The sequence below is a fragment of the Leuresthes tenuis genome, unplaced genomic scaffold (genome assembly GCF_036924035.1).
Source record: "Leuresthes tenuis unplaced genomic scaffold, fLeuTen1.0.hap1 SCAF_12, whole genome shotgun sequence".
In the NCBI taxonomy this organism is placed as follows: domain Eukaryota; kingdom Metazoa; phylum Chordata; class Actinopteri; order Atheriniformes; family Atherinopsidae; genus Leuresthes; species Leuresthes tenuis.
Window position 1 is genome coordinate 30,668,903 of NW_027325366.1, and position 19,532 is coordinate 30,688,434.

A 19,532-nucleotide genomic window follows, 5' to 3' on the forward strand; every position below is an offset into this window, starting at 1 on the left:
TGAAATAAAGACAGATGATGCCTTATTTAGAGGCTGCATCCTCTAAGCCCCGTTCACTCCGTTATATGGATCTCCAGTTATCTAAATATCTTCAGAAGGACGCCGACTTTCGCCCAACTGTTCTCGGTGAGTAGATAAACGTATTTCATGCCAGAAAAAAGGTCCAGGTTTAAAAATACCGGAGTTCCCCTTTAGCGGGATCTACTCGTTTCTGAATCATCGCTGCCAATAGTTCCTGGAAGCTGTGACTGAAAGAGCTTTCCAGTACGGAGTGCTTAAAAGCAAAGAGATGAGTGGTTCTGTTCAGTCCCAGAACAGTAATACATCCATTTTTATTCCTTATGAGACCAAATTTATTTCTGTGGTCATTTTTTACTGCATAATCATCCAAAGACTGTCAGCTCACACAATTCTTGGTTCCTGAAAACAATTATTCCCACCAGAGTGAAGGATCTTTGAGGACATTGGTAATAGGAACCTTAGCCAGGTAGTGTCGGTGCTAATCGTATTAACAGGACTGATGCAGAGGTTCTGAGTCGGTGGTGGGGCGAGCAGGAACAGGAGGAGGCCTGGAGAGTGGACGAAGGAAACAAAAAGGCAAGGTCAGAGCTCGGAGTTTCACTTGCAATACAAGAGTAGTGAGACAATGTGACAAAAAAGAGTCCTAAAATAGTGTCCTGATGAGGAACAGATGTGAAAGCAGGAGAAATCCAGACGCCGCCTCAGACTCCCAGGAACCCTGCCCAGCCCGACCAAAGACTCAGAAACCACCAGGAAAAACAATGTGATTGAGACAGTAAATAGAAGCGTGTCTGGAATTCTGCATCCAGATTAACTCTGAACAAGTTTGAACAAAGATGTGACAGCCCCATATGCCCTTTGGCCGTTATGAGCTTTTGGTAAAAGCAGGTTAATAATAGAAGCTTCTCTGACTGCAAAATGGAGCATTTCTTGTTTGATGAGCCGTTAATATATGTACCAAGTTAGGTCCTCCCATATGAGAGGAAACATTCAAAGTTTAGTGAGAATACAGTATCTGCTGATGTCTTTGAGGTTGTTCTTCTCTTTGCTGGGAAAACTGATGTGCAGGTGAGAATATCTACAAAAACACGCGTGTATGTCAGTGTTATTGGGATGTTTTACCGTAACTCAATTTAAACCACTCTATTACTCATTACATAATAAGTTAGCCATTTTGTAGTGTTGTCTTATTTAAAAAACAAAAGGTGCTGCTAAGAAACTGCCCCAAACAGACTGACTCACAAAGAGGATCTGGCACTGAACAACGAAATCAAGGCAGTATTGATCCAGAGGAATATGAACAAGCAAGCAACTCCAGGTGTGCAGAGAACAAAAGTCAAGGCTAACTTAATGTTCCATGTGCTAGAAAGATAGATTTATCCTTTAGCTGGGGTGAAAACAGGGATGAGACAACAGTTTGCTTAAACCAACAGGTGTTTTGACCAAAGTCTGTCTCGTACATCTCATTAAGACTTCATAAAATGGTTTCAGATTGTTAGAAAGAAAGAAAAAGGCCATAATATGTCTCTTTTAACAAATTTAGTATCAAATTGTTTGGAGGGAACGTGAGAAAAACTTGCATCACAAGAAAAATGACTCGAGTACATTTCAGAAGCATTCTGTCGTCATGAAAGGATGAGTCTGCTGTATACTTTCAAACACAGCCCATTAGTGTACTGCCAGCTAATTTAACTTAGGAAATGGGAACTTCTCTGTTCTTATTTAGAAATCTTACTTGTGACGTCCCTCCACCTAAGATCGCTGAGCCACAAACTCAGAGGAACTTCACCAAACTATGATGTTAGAGCTGAATGTGGTTTCCTCTGTCTTGTGAAAGCTTCTGTGTCTCCCAAAAGGCCTTGAATTCGACAGCTATAGCTAACTATAACTAAGAGTTCAGAGGTTTATTTGTTGAGCACAATTCGTGCACAAAGCAATTAAAAGTGCTTTACAGCTACATAAAATCAAGCAAATAAAATAGTTCCATAAAACATACAAATAATCATTAATTCAATCAAAAGCAAAGAGTGCAGATAAAACACTTTCAGTTGTCATATGCACAGCTAAATAGACTGTTTTCAGCCTGGATTTAAACATTTTTAGAGTTAAGGCCTGTCTCACATCTTCTGGAAGACTGTTCCAGACATATTTTAGGAGCATAAACCTGAAAGGCAGCCTCACCTTGTTTAGTCCTGACTCTGGGCACCAGCAGGAGACGCCTCCCTGAGGCTCTCAGAGTTCGAGTTGGTTCATAAGGCTCTAACATGTCAGAGATGTACTTAGACCATGAAGCGATTTGTACATAAACAGAGCTGTTTTAAAGTCTATTCTCAGAGCTGTTTTAAAGTCTATTCTCTGAGCCACAGGAAGCCAGTGCAGAGACCTCAGCTCTGGACTAATATGGTCGTATTTCCTGGTTCTTGTCAGGACTCGAGCAGCAGCGTTCTGGATGTCCTGCAGCTGTCTTACGGCCCGTTTAGAGCCCGGTGAGGGGGCTGTTACAGTAGTCTAACCTGCTGGAGACGAACACATGGATTTGTCTTTCTAAGCCTGGTTTAGACACTATTCCTTTGATTCTGGCAATGTTTTTTGATGATAGAAAGCTGCTGATGTTATTGATTTAATGTGGCTGTTAAAGTTCAGGTCTAAGTCCAATATTACCCTGAGATTTCTAACCTGATTATTAACCTGATAATCTGATTATTAGGTATTAGACAGAGAGTCTCAAGGTGACTGATAACACTTTTCTGATAAGTTTTAAGCACCATAAAACTTAAAATTAGCTTTCTAATATTGTTTTATAACATTAAAAGACACAAAATGATTAGCACGAAGGTAAAAGTACAGTCGAAAGTGTCATTCTTCAACAGCAGAGTGCATACAAATGCCCAGGATGTGATTCTGCATATTATTCATACTGTGTTTGACAAGATTATTAAGTGACACATCATCTGTAGAGTTATACCTCATCAAAACCACAATGCTGATGTTGGTCCTGTCTAGACAAAGTCCGGTAATGATCTGTTACGATATTACTTCCACGTCTCGGGTACAACGAAAAAAAAACGACACAGATATAAGGTGTTTCCTTGAAATCTGAAGAGTGTTTTATGCAATATTCACTGGAACTACTATTGAGGGTTATTCTGTTTAATTTGAAATGTTTTCTGTGTCTTAAGGTTTCCAACTCTTAAAGTTTAAAGGGACAGACTGGATTTGGTTGTGATTTAAACAAACTATTTAGAATAAAACATCAGCAATAATCAGAAAACTCTCCAAACCAACGGTTTTCAGTTGTGATGCACTTGAGCTGAGAACAGGATGGTTTCAGTTTATTTACACTGACGCTCGTGGTATCAGTAGTAATACACAATTTACATCAGGCCGGCAAATATGCCTCAAAACTCACGTATACACAGAACACTCACTCTCACATACCACTGCTAAAGCAATATGTACTTAAAAACAACCGTAAAACATTAGAAATACACATCCATGCAAATCAGAGGCCATGCTTCTTAAATGGAGAGCTAAAACTTGCTCTTATAATGTTTGTGAGTGTGTAACAATTAATAAAAGTTACAGAAATGATCAGATAGATTAAAACTGTTTCAGCCTTTAGGCTATGGTGGGTTGGCATCAAAAGGCCAAAGAGCAGAAGATACCGTTGAAGGATGGCGAAGCCTTTTAATGTTTCTATGCTAGTGAAATTGTCAGACTTTGGTGCAGGAAGAGAGGACTTCAAAATCAGCAGACTTCTCAAAATCAAAAAGGTTTATTCCAAAAGATGCACGAAGGCAAAAACAGAGCGTCACTGAGCTGGATTATCTAAATACTTAACTGTGAAAAACCAAATAAAACAAGACGAGACTAAGATTTATAAATGACAAGACTATGGAATTAACAAGACTATGAGGCAAAACCAGACTTAGCATTAATAATTAAGTGGAAGGGAAAGTGAGGATTTTGCAATGAGTGACGGTAACCTGGAAAGTATATACTGTGGGCAGGTGATTCCTGATGAAGTGCAGCTTTGAAACAGAAAACAGGTGACCTGAGTGAAGCTAAGTGACAGAAAAAACATGACAAGAAGCATGAAAACCTGAAAACAAGAGAGTCAAAACATAAAACTGTGACAGAAATGGTGTTAAGGGGACAGTCCTGGTACAGACTGGCCAATGCACAGTCACAGGTTGTATATTATGGACTAAAACTCTTTCCCTTTCTCTTGCGTTTGTGTGTAAACTGATTCTTTTTCTTTGATAATATCAGCATGAATCGGGCTTAAATACTGGTCTAATTTCCTAAAATGCATCTCAGACTGGAACCCAGGGAATAGTTCTATTCCCTTTAAAGGTGTGCATGACCTTTCTGCTGAAAAATGTGGCAAAGAAATAACATTATTATCATACAGGTGCTGATTCAGCAGGCTGCCTCCACCTCCTGCCAAAGTAGGAGTGGATTAAAAATCTTTGAGTAATCTTTTTTCACCAGAAAAAAGTAAACCCCCAACAGGACACTCCTTATCTTACACAAATACGGCAACTTGGATACGCCGTGTACAACCAAGGATTAATCTTTTACCACACAGTTTCCAGGCAGAGAAACCACAGTGCTGCCCTGAACATACTAATCTCATCATCTACAAACAAACCGCTTCATCAGTGCAGAAAATCTGAGGCCTCTAACGATCCTTGACAATCTCTTACGAAGTGAATGGGAAGTTTGAGTATGTTGTGCATCAGTTTGATCTAAAACCAGGCTCTTATTGAAGTCTTTTTTTAATTGTTTCTATTAGGTAGTGCAAGGCACTCATGAGTAGTTTTTACACTCAGCTGCTCTCAAATAAGCCAAGTCACTATGCACAAGCACCAGCGTTCCACCTTCCTGTATCTTTTAGTAAAAACAGTAAAGCAGAAATTAATATTAATACAGTCAAAGTGTCTTCCTTCAGTCCACTAAACGCTTCAGAAATCCGCTCATGGTCACTGAAAGCATTTCCAGACTGTCGCTCTGCTCTAATAAAATCCTGATTTTTGAACGTCATTTGACAAAATCACCATTCAAGCAACTTAAAGACAATGTCTGCTGGTTCGGGGTCTGTGGTGGCTGGGGGGCTGCTGCCCCCCCCCGGTGTGCCCGCTGCACTACACCCCAGCGGAGTCGAGGGAGGGAGGACGTGTGGATGTATGGGACCTGAAAGTGTGTGTGGTGATGATTGGGCCTGGATCTGGGACTTGCTGTCGCCTGGCCTGCCTGTGCTTCTCCCGATGGGGGGGCGGCGTTGCCTCTCCCTGCTGCTCGCGACTTCACCCACCTGTGGGCACGTCTTGACTCCCAGGGCACTTGGCCAGGGGCGCTGGGGCAGGCGCTGACCCACTGTGTGGCTGTCTGGGGCGCTTGGCCCTCCCGGGTATTGGGTGGGGCCTCTGCCGGGGGGTTTGGGGGCACTCGGGCTCCTGGGGCCCGGGTCCAGTGCACGGCCCATGTCTGGGCGGCTGGGGTCTGGCGGGGTCGGTGGGCCGTTGCCCCTGGCTCCCGGGGGGCCTCTGCTTATGGGGGCTCTGTCTGGGGGCTTCCTCTGCAGTCTTCTGGGTGGATGCGTGGTTGCCCCTGCGGTGGGCTTCGTGGGTTCTGTGCTCTGTGGGGGCTGCTGGTGGCCTGGGTCTTGTGGCCCTCTCTGCCTGCTTCTGATTGCTTGGGGGGGCTGTGGATTGCGGCCCTGTACACTTATACACTCATAACTAAGCGGGTTATCATGTAGGTCCTGTGCCATGGGTGTTGCATGTTCTCACACACACACATTTATTAGCCCAGTAGCATGGTCGCTAAGCAGTTGATGTATTATCATGTCGTCTCAGGTCATCTATATCCACAGTTGTGTTGTATGTGATTGCCACTACTTGTTTTCTCTGCTACTCAGAAGGCTTTGGAGCGAACACTGAGTAGTGTTTCTACACTTCATTGTAGGCGTGGTGGCTGTTCAGCATATCCTGACTCACAATTTCCTCGTTCTAATCCCAAAATACCACTACGACTCCAAAAATGAATGAAAACCATATTTGAAATCAGCACCAGTCACATGTTTGTATACGAAGGGTTAGACTAGACTTTAGTGCATCTGATATTACTAAACTAGCTGTTTCTGTCTGAATTTGATGACAGTAACTGCCTCCCATCCTGACTTGTACAGCGTATTAACTCTCAGACATGATGCTGTTGATTTGCTCATCTAATCCTTTGGAAGCAAGTGTCTTTCTCATAATTTGGGGATTTTCTTCTTTTCTTCATCTTGTGGGTTGGCATCGTGTGTAGCGGTCTGACCCAGAGCATAGAGACGGTAAAAAGGTTGGAAATTTCCAAGAGACAAAGAAAATGTGAGTCATACAGGTTCATATTTTCTCCATGTGCATTTAAGGAGAGTCGTGGCACCGGAAAATTCCACACAATGCTTGTTATGTTGACCATTGGAGTCCATTGCTAAGATTCAAAACATGTAATCAGCAGTAATTACTATTACATGTTTTGGATTTTTATCTTGCAAGTCCAAGCCAGCAGAAAACCTCCTTTCCTAAAACTAGTAGCAGCTGATGCCCTTAAACATTTTCACTGTTTATTTGAATCTGTTATTCTTCAGAATCTTATATCATGAAGACTTAAAGACCGACAATGGAAGGTCACACACACACACACACTTATCAAGGAATAAACTCATCACAGCATAACATGTCAGTTTCTAGGTGATAAAAAGTAAATAAATCTGAAGAATCTAATATTAATATAAAGAAACCCAGCTGATAGTGTTGCATCCTCGTTGCACACACTGCACAATGTATTGTGCTTGAGAGAAATTCAGTCCATTCTGTTTGCTGGAAAAAGCCCTTTTTATAACATTGCACAATCCGTAGGATGATGAATGACAGTTTAAAGTACACATCTGGTCTCCTCTTGTCAAAAAGGGAAGAAAAGTGTTCCAGAAAAGAGGCCCAAATAATGTAAACAAAACGTCTATGCTGGATCCCTTCTGTAAAAAGAATCATTTAGATTTTTCTGTCGGTTTAGACAACAGTCTGGAGTCTTCTTGCGGGCTCAGGAGGCATGTGATACCTCAAAGTCTTCCAGAAGTTTTTGTTCGAATGCAATTTGGTGAGTTTTTTTGTCCCCACAAAGGATTTCTTCCACTTCAGAGCTCCTCTTTTCTTCTTGATGTAGCGCAGAGACTCCGGCAGTTGTTTGTAATCCACTGGACCATCTGGTAGAATAGAGTGAAAACCATACAAAGATGAAAAAAAAAGCAACCAAATGCTTCATAAAAAACGAAGAAGAAGTCTTTTCTCACCAATTTCTACCAGAATTACTTCAAGACCATTCTGCATCAAAGCGTGATGAAGGCCAACTCTTTGCTCGTACCACAGCTGGTTTTGGTTTTCACACGACATTTCTGTCTTCCCATCAGGTGACAAGATAATAATCAGTCTGCGACACAGATCCACTGCAGCAGTAATGGCGTCATGCGTAGCTGTAAGAGATTAAAGACAAGAAACAACACTTCTTGTCAGTAAGGAGGTGCTCGACGGAAGCCTGTTTGGAAAGCACAACATACATTTTGAGTAAATTTCCCATTTTTCCTGGTAGCCATTTGTTTCAAGTTCACAAAACTGTGAAACAACATTTCTGATCAATAAACTTTCTTTTATCTGCAATAATTACAAAAATAAAAATACAATCATAACAAAAACACAGAAAATATCTTAGAAAACGTCACTGAAAATGTACAAGTTTAAGCCCTCGTAGGGCTGTATCTCAAAGGCCTTCCTGCAATTAACTCATTTTAGTTCTATTTATTCTTTCTTTATACTGTCCTTTTTTCTCCCCTTATTACATACAGCTTGAAATATGATGAGTGTCTGATCCTGACCTTCTCCTGGACTGTCATCCCTTCCTCTGATGTACAGGGAATAACCATGTTTTTGCTCCAGCTCCTCAGGCAGGATCTGCAGGGCAAAGGTCGCTGCCTTATCCAAACTCAGAGTGTCAGATTGGAGGAAGCTTACATAGGCATCATAAGACTTTCCATCTGAAGCTGCTGGGAAAACAGAATCAGAGGAAATAAAATAAACTGGCAGAAACTCTGCTATTATGAAAAGCTGCACACAAAAGCACAAGTTTAAATGAAAAAGAACCCACTCACTTTGTTGTTTGGAAAAATATGTCATCAGTTTCCTGTGAGCTAAAATCAGGTCGATCTTAAAGAAGAAAAAGGAACCAGCCGTCAACAGAATAGCCATGGAGGCAGAGAGGCAGAGACACAGATTGATGTAGAGAGCACTGTAGTCAGCTGACGAGAGGAAGCAGACAAATGTAAACGGTCAAACCTCCATCTTAGCATTCGAATAAATAAATCAGGACTGAACAAGCACTGTGGTGAGACCTCCAAGAATGATTCATGTTGTGAAAATCCACAACAAACATGTTTGTTTATCACGTTGTAAACCAAAGATGACAATACCTTCCTGTAGCCAGACCACGCCGACCTTCTCTTCAGCTGGGCTGCTGATGTGGCAATAAATGGGGACATTCAGGAACTGAGGAAGAACTCTGGAGATGGACAGAGTGGAGAGAGCGAACACCTCGTTTCCATCGTGAATACTAAAAGACAGAAAAACATCCATTAATCATTGTCCATTGTCTGTTTACCTTCTTTTGTTTATAACCCATCTGGCTCAGCTGATTCTTACAATTTCCAGGTCTCGTTGAGCTCCTCGTATAAGTCAGTGAAGTCAGAGTCAACAGTCCAGAACATCAACACCTCTGGATCCTCTGTGTAGCCTGTGTAGGCTAAACACTGCAGCTCTGCTCTCCTACCTGCTCATCAATAAGACCGCAAAGATCAGAATGTCTCTGGACAAGCATTTCTTTAAAATCCTCAGTCATTGGTGAGATTTAAGGTTAAATTGTGCTTTAATCACAGCAGCAAAAGGAAACGCTCAAAATTCCCAGATATAGACAATTTCCATGAATTAAATCAAGGTGGAAATATAAATACAGACTGATAATGTAGACTGGTAATGTGTCACTATAACAGGGGTTATCTGTGCTGTGTGCTACTTACCCACATGAACTGTGATTACATCCTGATGTGGGCTGACCACATGGAGCTCTGGAAAAACTACTAGATCTAGAAACACAAACATAGCTGCTTTAAAATACATAATTTAAGTGAAATGAAGGCGTTTCGTGCCTTATTTAGAGGCTGCATTGGCCTTGCTCACTCCCATTTATAATATATGTGGCTCTCAAATGATCTTAATAGCGTCCGAGTGACACCAAAATGTTATCAATGAGTAAATGAACGTATTTACAGCTGGAAATAAGGTCCAGGTTTAAAAAAACGGAACTTTCCCTTTAAGTAACTTGTTTAAGTTAAATTTGACCTAAAGTTTCATGAGTTGCTGCTTGTTTTTGATGCACTTTTGAAAAAAAGTGTTTTCACCTTTAGATTTAGGTTAATTTCTATTTAATTTGTGTACATTTTAGTCATTTACATGAAAAACATACTGTTTTTGGTAGTAAAATAAGAGTGAAAGGTAAAAAGTGCCCAACTACTTATTTATCAACAATATCAGTGGCCTCAGATGGTTCCAGATGTGAAAATGAATCTGATGACAGTTCAGGGAACTGCAGCACATACCATCATTAATTTTCAGTTGGATGCTGCGTGCTGCAGTGTACTTCCTGCCAGCCAAGCTAATATCGATCAGGCAGGTGTATGTTCCAGCATCCGTCCTCGAGGCCTCCGGGAGCCTCAGGAAGCCTTTTTCATCCAGGATCGGTTCTTCTTCACGCTGCACTGGCAGGCAGTCCTACATGCAGACACACAGTCTAAATGCACTTTTCACCGTGTGATGAGTCAAAAACTTAACACAAAAAGCTACAAACCAGGCAACGGATTCTAAAGATTTAAAAGCAGGAAACACTGAAATGGGCTCAATTACAGAAAAGGTTTAAAGTTGGTGTATTCTAAGTTAAAGTCAAGCTAAAGACTTATTTTCATGACACGATTATTGTGGCAAATAGCTATCACAATAATATATATCTATATATATCAGGATAACTTTAAAGAAAAAATAGTTTCAGTATAATTCATGTTGTCTGAAAATAGGAAATGAGGAATTGTTAAAAATGCTACAACAAACAGTTCACATTTAATGTTATTTTTGGTTTTATCAGCTCAAATCAACACATGATATCATCATATCTGCAACATGATATTGATCATTCGGTGTTTGATAATCATCAGTAACAGTATATCTTTGAAGTGATATATTTTTCCTGTGAATGGTTGTTTTTGCATTGCTTTTTGATTTTTGGAAGCAACATTAACTCTCATGTTTTTCATGCTTTGCACCCTGTCACACAATCATACCGCCCATTTCCTTATACTGATTGCTTAACTCACAACAAGAGCCACTGCACTGCTGTGGGAAGATAAGACACATAAATGCAGTGTAAACATGGATGTGAATGAAAATACCTTCATCCATCGTACGGTCCTTGTGGCATTTAGTCTGAAGATTTCTGTCTGTTTGCATGGAAGACCTTTACTGTGTCCTTTTGTGATGGTAATGGTCTCAGGTGCATCAGGACACTCTCCACTTGACACTGATACCCTAAACATCATCCGTTCTGATCCAGTCTCATCCCTGTGTCAGAAAAATTCTCTGAAAATTAGGCTCAGAGTCGCTGGATACAATTAACACAAATCAAATTGACAAATCCGCACAGCCTATCAGGAGGCTGGCTCAGAGTTGTCTGCCCTCACAAAATGATACTGTTGCTATTTATATGATTTATTTTACTAGTCGTACAATGTTATGGGAATATGAGTCCAGAGAGTAATTTTTTGAGACGTTTACTGGCTACACAATGTTATGAGAACCAAAAGGTAGGAGGAAGCCCCCCCCCCCATCACATAAACCTTTATTCTTTCAGCTTTTCTCATAGTATAACTATGTAACTATATGATTTTTCTAAAACCTGAAAAGATAAAGATAAATAAACTGAAAAGGAAGAATTAATATGTACACACGGGAAACATTACAGACATTTGCTAATGTTCCCAGCAGTAGATTTCCCAGCCAGTTCCCCCCAAGTTCAGACTTGCAGTAGTAAAAAAAAAACAACCCAAGAGCTACATCTCAGACTCTACAGGCCTCAGTTAGCATGTTAAAGGTTAAAGGTCATGACAGCACAGTTAGAAAAAGACTGAACAAGGATGGCTTGTTTGGAAGGGCTGCAGGAGAAAGCCTCTTCTCTCTAAAAAGAACATGGCAGCACAGCTTAGGTTTGCAAAGCTGCATCTGAACAAAGCACAAGACTTCTGGAACAATGTCCTTTGGACAGACCAGAGCAAAGTGGAGATGTTTGGTCCTAATGCACAGCAGCACGTTTGGAGGAAACCAAACACAGCATATCAGCACAAACACCTCATACCAGCTGTCAAGCACGGTGGTGGAGGGCTGGTGATCTGGGCTGGTTCTGCAGCCACAGGACCTGGGCACCTTGCAGTCATTGAGTCCACCATGAACTCCTCTGGATACCAAAGTATTCTAGAGTCAAATGTGAGGCCATCTGTTCCACAGCTAAAGCTGGGCTGAAACTGGCTCATCAACAGGACAAAGATCCCAAACACAGCAGCAAAAATATGAGAAAATGTGTGAAAAAGAAAAGAATCGAGGTGTTGCAATGGTCCAGTCAGAGTCCAGACCTCAGCCTGACTGAGATGCTGTGGTGGGACCTTAAGAGAGCTGTGCAGAAACCAATGCTGCAAACCTCAATGAGCTGAGGCAAGTGGGTCAAAGTTCCTCCACAACAATGTGAGAGACTGAAGAGAGACCCCGAGGTCACTGCTAAAAGTGAAAATGTAAAGATGATGCCAATAATATTTGATTAAACTATCTATCTAAATTACACTTTCTTACATGAAAAGTTAAAGAGAAAAAGTTTTCACTGAACTGTGGAGTCTTGAGAATGTAACTTATTCTTATGTTCCTGAAAATATATTTGCTCGATCATCTCTTTGGAAAAAAAATCTCCCAGATTTTTCTCAAAAATGGCCAGTACTCAAGTTTGTAGGACTTGAAATACACAAAGTACATCCCTATAAAACTGTCAAGCACAACAAACGTGTTCAAAATCAAGTCATGTTTGAATATTTTACAGAGGAGTTTATTTAAACTGTACTTTGAGAGCATTTTAGAGGATTATGTGCAGTGTTTTTCTACCTTTTCTCACAGGTGTAGTTTCCATCATGTGACGTCTGCACAGGCAGAAACCACAACAACCCATCCCTGACTTCTAATCCAGCGGGCAGGCCTACGTTGTCGCTGTCTGCTTTGCTCCACAACACTTTGGCGTGATCATCAACAGAGTGGCATCTCAGCAGAAACAAGTGGCCAGCACTCACAAAGTAGGTGTCTGTCTCCCCTCTGTGGTCTGAAGGAGGAAGAGCAAAGGTAATTCATTGCTGAGTACCAGGGGTCTGATTAACAAAGCAGTATAAAACACTTAAAGTACTTTCAGTAGAACTGAACAACGTGCTCCTTTATAGAGAAATTATTCACATTTTCCTTTAACTATAACACACCCAAAGCACTCAGTTCACTGCTTCATCACTGCCCTTTTCAACAATAAAAGAGTGACCACAGATCTATTAGTGAGACCCAGCAACACTCAGCAGCTATAAAGTAGCTCTAAACTGATAATCATGAGATCTGTAGCATATGAATGCTACATTTTCAGGCTTTTAATTTTACTGTCACATGTTGCACTGCTGCACTGTCATGTAACGGTGCATTAATTCATGATGGGCAAAATATAGAAGATGCACCTTTTTTTTGCGATTTTCTAAAACAAATGGAAAAAGTATACAGTAAAGTGGTAAAATGTTTTAAAAAAAGATAGAAACAGGTAGAATCAAATCAATTCAGTTCAGTTTTATTTATATAGCGCCAAATTGTCTTAAGGCACTTAAATAATATAGTCCAATTCAAGCCAATTGGAGTTCAATTCATTGTAATCATAATCCAATGAAATACAATTGATTAATTTTAAAATAATCCAATTAATTCATATAGAGCCAATTTAGAAACAATATCTGAGCTAAAGAAAGCAACAGATTGCACTGAAACTTGTCTTCAGTCCAATCTCCCATCCTGAGCATAGCCTTAAATAGCTACTTTCGTAATTTGGTGGTGTTTATAGTAACCATAGTATTTGGAAACAAAGTGATCTCACAAATACTCTTTTGGCTACAAAAGTTTGCAAAATTGCAACAGAAAAAGAAGCAAAAATCTCAGACAAATGACAAGAACTAAATGCAAAAATGACTGAATACACAAAAAAACCCACTACAACATGCAAAATGAGCAAAGAGAAGCAAAAACTAACACAAAACAGCCAGTATGACACAAAATTACCTTAAAGTGTCACAGAATGGCGACGAAGAGACGTTAAATGACCAAAACTCAGAGAAAACTGACCAAAATGAAGTCCCCAAAATTAGCAACATGAGACACAAAACAACCATGATACAAAAAGACCTCAAAAAGTTAATAAATAGTTGCAAAGAGATGTGGCCAAAATTAAGAAAAGCAACAAAAATAATATTAAAAAATGACCGATATGAAAGAGATGCAAAATTACAAACATTATGCACAAGTCATATACAAGTGATGGGAATTTTGGCTCTTTTTAGTGAGCCGGATCATTTGGCTCAGCTCACCAAGAAGAGCTGACCAAACAGCCATTTTACCACTTATACTTTATAGAATTCAGCCAAATTCAGCGCTGTTTTGACTTGTGATTTGTATTTGAACACATATATCACCTAAATCTCAATTAAATTGCTGCAGCCAATCGTATTTACAGTTGTAAAATCCCTCGTAACTCTCTAACTTGCTTGAAGAACCACTCTGCTACACAAAGCAGATAGAAAATGCCTATAAAAACCTAAGCATAGAAATGAAAATAGGACAACTATTGACGCAACTGTCAAAATGCATCCAAATAGTACTTCTTTTTCTGTTTTCACTCGTCTTCAGTCCTCTCTCTCCTTCAGCGCTGCTACCATAGTTCACTTAAAAGAGCCGGCTCTTCGAACCGGCTTGTTCGTGACTGACACATCACGCAAAGCTCAAAAATAGGGCATGAAATGGGCACAAGCCCATGTGCAAAACCACAAAAACTGGGTCACAAAGCAAACAGAGATAAGTGACCTAATTAGTGCCACGATCAAGATGACTATAAAGTGAGATGGAATCATGAAGCTTAACATGTAGTTTCCCCACTCTACATCTACTTGGGCAAAACACTGAATAAATATGCTCATTAATATCTTTTACCACACGTGTTAAAATACTTGGGAGTGTAAAAATCCACTTTGAGTGACTCGCATCTTATAGTATTTTATAAAATCTCTTCCAGTCTGGGTGTGATAATTTTTAATTGATTGGTAAGGGGCATCAGGGTACGGTGGCCCTGAAGTGCAAAACACAACGGCAAAAGAGAAACGACAACGACAAATAAAAAAAAACACAACAATAAAAGAGAAAACACAACGATTTTAACCAAAACGGCAGATGTAGGTACCCTCGGGCGACAAGAATCGTCGCTAAACCGGAAGAACTATGTTTTCAAAATATGAGCGCTGCTATTATTTCGATGCGAATATCCCGTCTTACATGCTGCTTTACTCTTGATGTTAACAAAAAGGTCTCAAAAGATATTGAGAAGATGTTATTAAACTTTATATGGAGGAGCAAAAACCACCATATTAAAAAAAATCAGTAATAATGAACTTGTATGATAACGGTGGCCTTAACTTTTTAGACTTTTGCACTTTAAATAATACTTTCAGAAGAAATTGGCTTAAACAATCTATCAAGAACCCATTTTCAGTTTGGAACTTCATACCAATATTGTTCCATATGTCGTAAATATGTGGAGAAAAATTATGTTTGTAGATCAATGACCAAGAAAGAAGCATCTGTTTATGAAAGTAGTTCATAGTTTGCTAGTTTTTTCAACATAATTACAAAGTAAAAATAAATTTAGGCCTCCTAATTTAGAGAAAATAAAATTTGGTATGAAATTCCAAATTGAAGATGGGTTCTTTCTTGGTATCAGGGGCCTTTCACGTTCCTGTGTGAAGAGAGTATGTCAGAAGAACTCCACTTGAACGCTGGGATTTACTATCTCACGTGAATGCAGCATGACCCCGATTTCAGTTGGCGGGCTAAGGTAGCTTTACAAGTTAATTGAGTTAGTAGAAAAAAGTTTGTAACGGCAGTGGACATGGGTGGTTAATGAAAATACGATAAAAAAAACACAGTAAAAGACAGCAGAAACACCAAAAATAATGCTTAAAGACGTTGTTTTCAGATGTTCCGGCGGTTGGAAATAACCGAAGCCCATTAGGCTAAAGCTGGAGTTTTGCTAGCAAACTAGCTGCTAGCATCAACAGTGGACGCTAAAGATTCATGGGAGCTGCTCAAAGAAAACCAAAGTCCAGATGGGTGATGGATTTTTTTTAGTAAGAAGATGGAAGCCTGTGCAAAGCGGATAAAAAAGAACAAGGTACGTTACTGCTAACACCTTCTGTCTATTTTTATTTGCTGGCAAACAGGCAGGGCGCGCGGGTATCACTCCTATCAGTGTTAGCACTACTGAGTTGTAAAGTAAATTGTTATTTTTGTCATGCTTCAGGATCAAGCTTTATCGTGCATCATCTCTTCGTGCAAAACTGCATAAAGTTGAGGTTTATTTTTGGCCTTTTCCTCCCCTAATGAGCTGTTTTTTTGTTACAAAAAAATGAAAAATATATTATAAGTCATGAGAGGAAGACACTGCTGTGCATAAAGGAAGTTACAAAGACTTGAATCTAGTGAGTAAATCCTGTAATTGCAGAAAGGTGCTGCATACTGATGAAACGTCCTCCTCATGCATTGTTGCCTTCTTAATATTCTTTGCATTTAGACGTCTTTGTCTCCTGAAGACAAACAGTATTTTATTAAACAGTAGATTGATTTTTACTTTTAATAATGTTGACATTTTGACGTGCTTCATGACAAATACTTGACTTTGATTGGTATTGTGGCCTTGCTTCTCGGTCTTATTTTTTCCTGGATTGCGCAATTTTTAACATCACGTACACAAGTTCCTCCATCTGCCAGGATGAGCCCCGTTTCATGCTTACTGTCACAGATATGAATCTATTATCTATAAAAACACGTACTACAGGCAAACCAAATTCATTACATCATGTTTTGCCATTAGTAAAACAGCTGAGTCAATCTGAGCTAAAAATAAACAACAAAACTGAATTGTTTGCCTTTATTTTCTTCTTGAAACATTTTAACAGCCATCACCTCCCCTACCTGCACATATCTAGATTGAAAAATGGTGATTTCAATAGCGTAAGACTTCATTCTTCTCATGGTTATTTCAGAACCACATATATTTGATGACTTATACAATGAAAGTTGATAAAATGTTTCTCGCTTTCAGTGGAAGTACCACTTGAAAATTTAGTTTCCGAAATGTGTCTTTCTGCTGTCTGCAGAAGAAAACTCTTCCTCTAACGTGCAGTTAACTACTGTCTCTGCTCTAAATCAATCTTTAGTGTCTGTAGCATCATTTCGTAACTTAACAGGCTTCCTGGAGACCCAAACATCAAAAGTCTGACTGTAAATGTTTGCCGTCTCTGACCTGTTTGATAAGCAAGGCAGAAAGAGGGGGGGAAAAACCCACTGATCTAAGAAAAATTTCAGACCGATGACGGATGCAATGCAAGTAACCTTCTTTTTGCCTCAGCCTGCATCTTCACAATGTGGTTAAAGCTGAGAAAGGGGGAAAAAGGTGGCATTTCCTTTTCCATGAAGAGGTTTGCTTTAGGTGAAACGAGCGTGTGTGTGGGTGGGGATCAAATGGCCTAATGATGGTGATGGAAGGTGGATGCTGCATTGAAATGTGTGTAAACAGAAGCCCACAGACATCAGTGAAAGGCCGTATTGATGCAATAGTGAGTGGGCAAATTTCCCCCACACGAATGTCTTAAAAACAGTCATTTGAGTTATTGCGGCTGAAAATCTTTCTACTAGCTGTTGAGTCATGGGATGCACTTAACCTTCTACATGATGCTTCTGGATTTCTGCTCTGTTTTTGCCCAATAATGACACAGTCTAACATTTTGTGTTGTTTATCACGGGATGTGTTAACCGAGTTTTGCTCTTGGTTATGTCCTGCTTATTTATTTATTTATGTTTCTCCCTTAAGTTAGATGTCTTTAGGATATATTTTGGCTCTAAAATATAATATAAGCCCTAGTCACTTAATTTCAAAACAGTATTTGGAGGTTTCTCCTGTACTCGTGTAACTGGTTTGATCAGCAAAAACAGTGTTGATACACAATCACGGGCTTCCAGTTTCAGTTCGTCATTTAACAAATAAGATGATTATCTCTCTTTCTCATATTGCAAATTTATCTTTCAGTCTTTGTGGTTCACCTTTGAGGAATCCTCCTCTTTGCCCTGCATTGATTTGAAAAAGTCTTTTCCAACCCATAGACTGCCGAGTTTATTGTTTGACTGGAAGAAACAGAAGCTGAAAACACTCAAACTTCTATAAGTCAGCATTTACTGCAAACCACCAACTCAGCAATTCTTCTTTTCCTTTTAAACTGCTCTTTGTCGCCAGAGCTTATGGATAGAAATGACTTTCAAAACAGAAGCTTTTCTTAGTGTATGGAACGGAGGACCTGGGATGGTCAGTACTCACCGTGTGCCGCAGCTAAAGTTAGAAACAGCAGTGCAGTCAGGAAGGAGACCCAATCTGAGGCTGCCATCGCTCTCGCCTGTAGGAATGAAGAGGTTACGTTTCATTAAAGTCCTTTTTTGTGTTCTCCAACATGGCTCATGTTCTCGGCCAAACCGCCTCTCCGCAATAACTAAGTTTTCTTGACACATTTCCTGACAGGTCATTCAAAGAGCTTCCCTAACTTAAGGGAAGTGAGAGATGCCGTTTTCACAGCTCGCACAAGGAAGTCAGGACAGAAACACTCCCATTAAAACTCCCAGGAAGTTCCAGCGCTTGGCTTTTATTCACAAAAGGTCAGCCTGGAGCATTCTCTCTGTTGGCACGTCAGTGTGAGACATCGTTCATCATCCTTGTAGTTTCATTTTCAGTTTTTCACCTCTGTGGTGGGGATGTTACTCAGGTATTTATGTTGCGTTCTGGGGAAAATCGGTTAATTCTGCTGAATTAAAACACCATCATGGAGGAAGTGCATCAAAGTTCACGTGAGGCCGTAAATATCTGCAGCATTCATTCTGGACTTCTTACACTTCCTGATAAAATGTCTGGGAGATCGTTGTGGAGACGCTTATATGAATGCGATATTGATTTTGATACAAAAACTGATGTGGAATCTTTGATATAGAAAACGCCTTTAATATAGAGCGCCTGTCTCCAGCTGATTGTGTAAAGGGAAAAGTCCAAATAACAACTACTGACAGGTGGAGTGAGTAACGCTGTACTTCAGTGCGATATTCTGCTGGGAATGCTGGTATCCAGACCATTCACAGACCCCACATGACAACAGCATTTAACTTATAATAACAGCCAGCCTGACAAAGTCCAGGTGTTCACACGGCCTCAAAAAGTCTGATGGGATCTGTGTGAAGCTAGCCCAATCTCCAAAGACCCTACCTCACAACCAACAGGCCCCAAAACCTGTTTCTAATATACCATTATAAGGCCCTCAGATGTTCTTTGTCCATGTACTGACGGGTTAAAGCTCTTTTGGCAGCATGAGGAGGACCTACTCAATAAAAGCTGAATCATAATGCTATGATTTAACGACACATAAATAACAAAAATGTCCAAAAATGTTCTCATTTTGACCCATTCTTGACTAAATGGCAATGAAACTGTTTTTACTTGATTGTAATTTCCAAACCGAGTGAGCCTTTTGTTTCACTCCTGAATGGTCCATAATCAAAGCAGTCCTCTCCTTAAAGTGCGATAAAGATTCAGATGTTTTACCATCTATTCCTCTTTCAGTACTCGGCAGAAATAATCAACGATTAATCAGCTATTGGAAAAAGCAGACTCCAAGTGTGATGTAGTTTTTTAACTTACCAAATTGGATGTGGAGCCTTGTCGAATGGCTTGTTACCTGCACTGAACTTATGAGCTACTGGGTTTCCCCTCCTCTGGTGTTTCACAGTGCACCACTAACCCTACGTGACATTTCCACTCACTGAAAAAGCCAAAAACAACACCTCCTTTGTCATGAAGGCGCGACTGATTCAGCAGCTAACGAAGGTGTTGCTTTAAAAATACGTCACCTGACACATACAGTGCAGCAAAAAGTTTTCTCCACAAATATCCACGAGAGAGAGAGTGTTGTCAGCGTCTTCTGAAACTCACCAAATAGTCTAAAGTTGTGAAAT

General features: G+C 40.1%; 2 protein-coding genes across 2 annotated transcripts in view; both read right to left on the bottom strand.

The window, feature by feature from the left end:
• Window positions 1-19,532, bottom strand: part of LOC140319717 (interleukin-1 receptor type 2) — a 60,272-nt gene that overhangs the window by 9,460 nt on the left and 31,280 nt on the right. The window lies entirely within an intron of this gene.
• Window positions 6,621-18,134, bottom strand: il1rl2 (interleukin 1 receptor-like 2). The gene is made up of 11 exons (XM_072397468.1): window positions 17,857-18,134; window positions 12,306-12,516; window positions 10,556-10,724; window positions 9,704-9,884; window positions 9,134-9,190; window positions 8,760-8,886; window positions 8,531-8,670; window positions 8,213-8,359; window positions 7,940-8,107; window positions 7,361-7,540; window positions 6,621-7,273 (listed from the first exon to the last, which is right to left on the bottom strand). Exons 1-11 carry the CDS (start codon window positions 17,921-17,923, stop codon window positions 7,080-7,082), a joined length of 1,641 nt encoding a protein of 546 aa, XP_072253569.1. The 5' UTR covers window positions 17,924-18,134; the 3' UTR covers window positions 6,621-7,079.

Excerpts from the sequence above, each read along its gene's own strand:
- il1rl2 (XM_072397468.1), bottom strand. The coding sequence starts at position 17,923 with ATGGCAGCCTCAGATTGGGTCTCCTTCCTGACTGCACTGCTGTTTCTA. Across the intron at positions 8,360-8,530 it reads CGTGGTCTGGCTACAGGAAG|CTGACTACAGTGCTCTCTAC; the intron begins GTATTGTCATCT and ends TCCTCTCGTCAG. Across the intron at positions 8,108-8,212 it reads ATATTTTTCCAAACAACAAA|CAGCTTCAGATGGAAAGTCT; the intron begins GTGAGTGGGTTC and ends CTGTTTTCCCAG.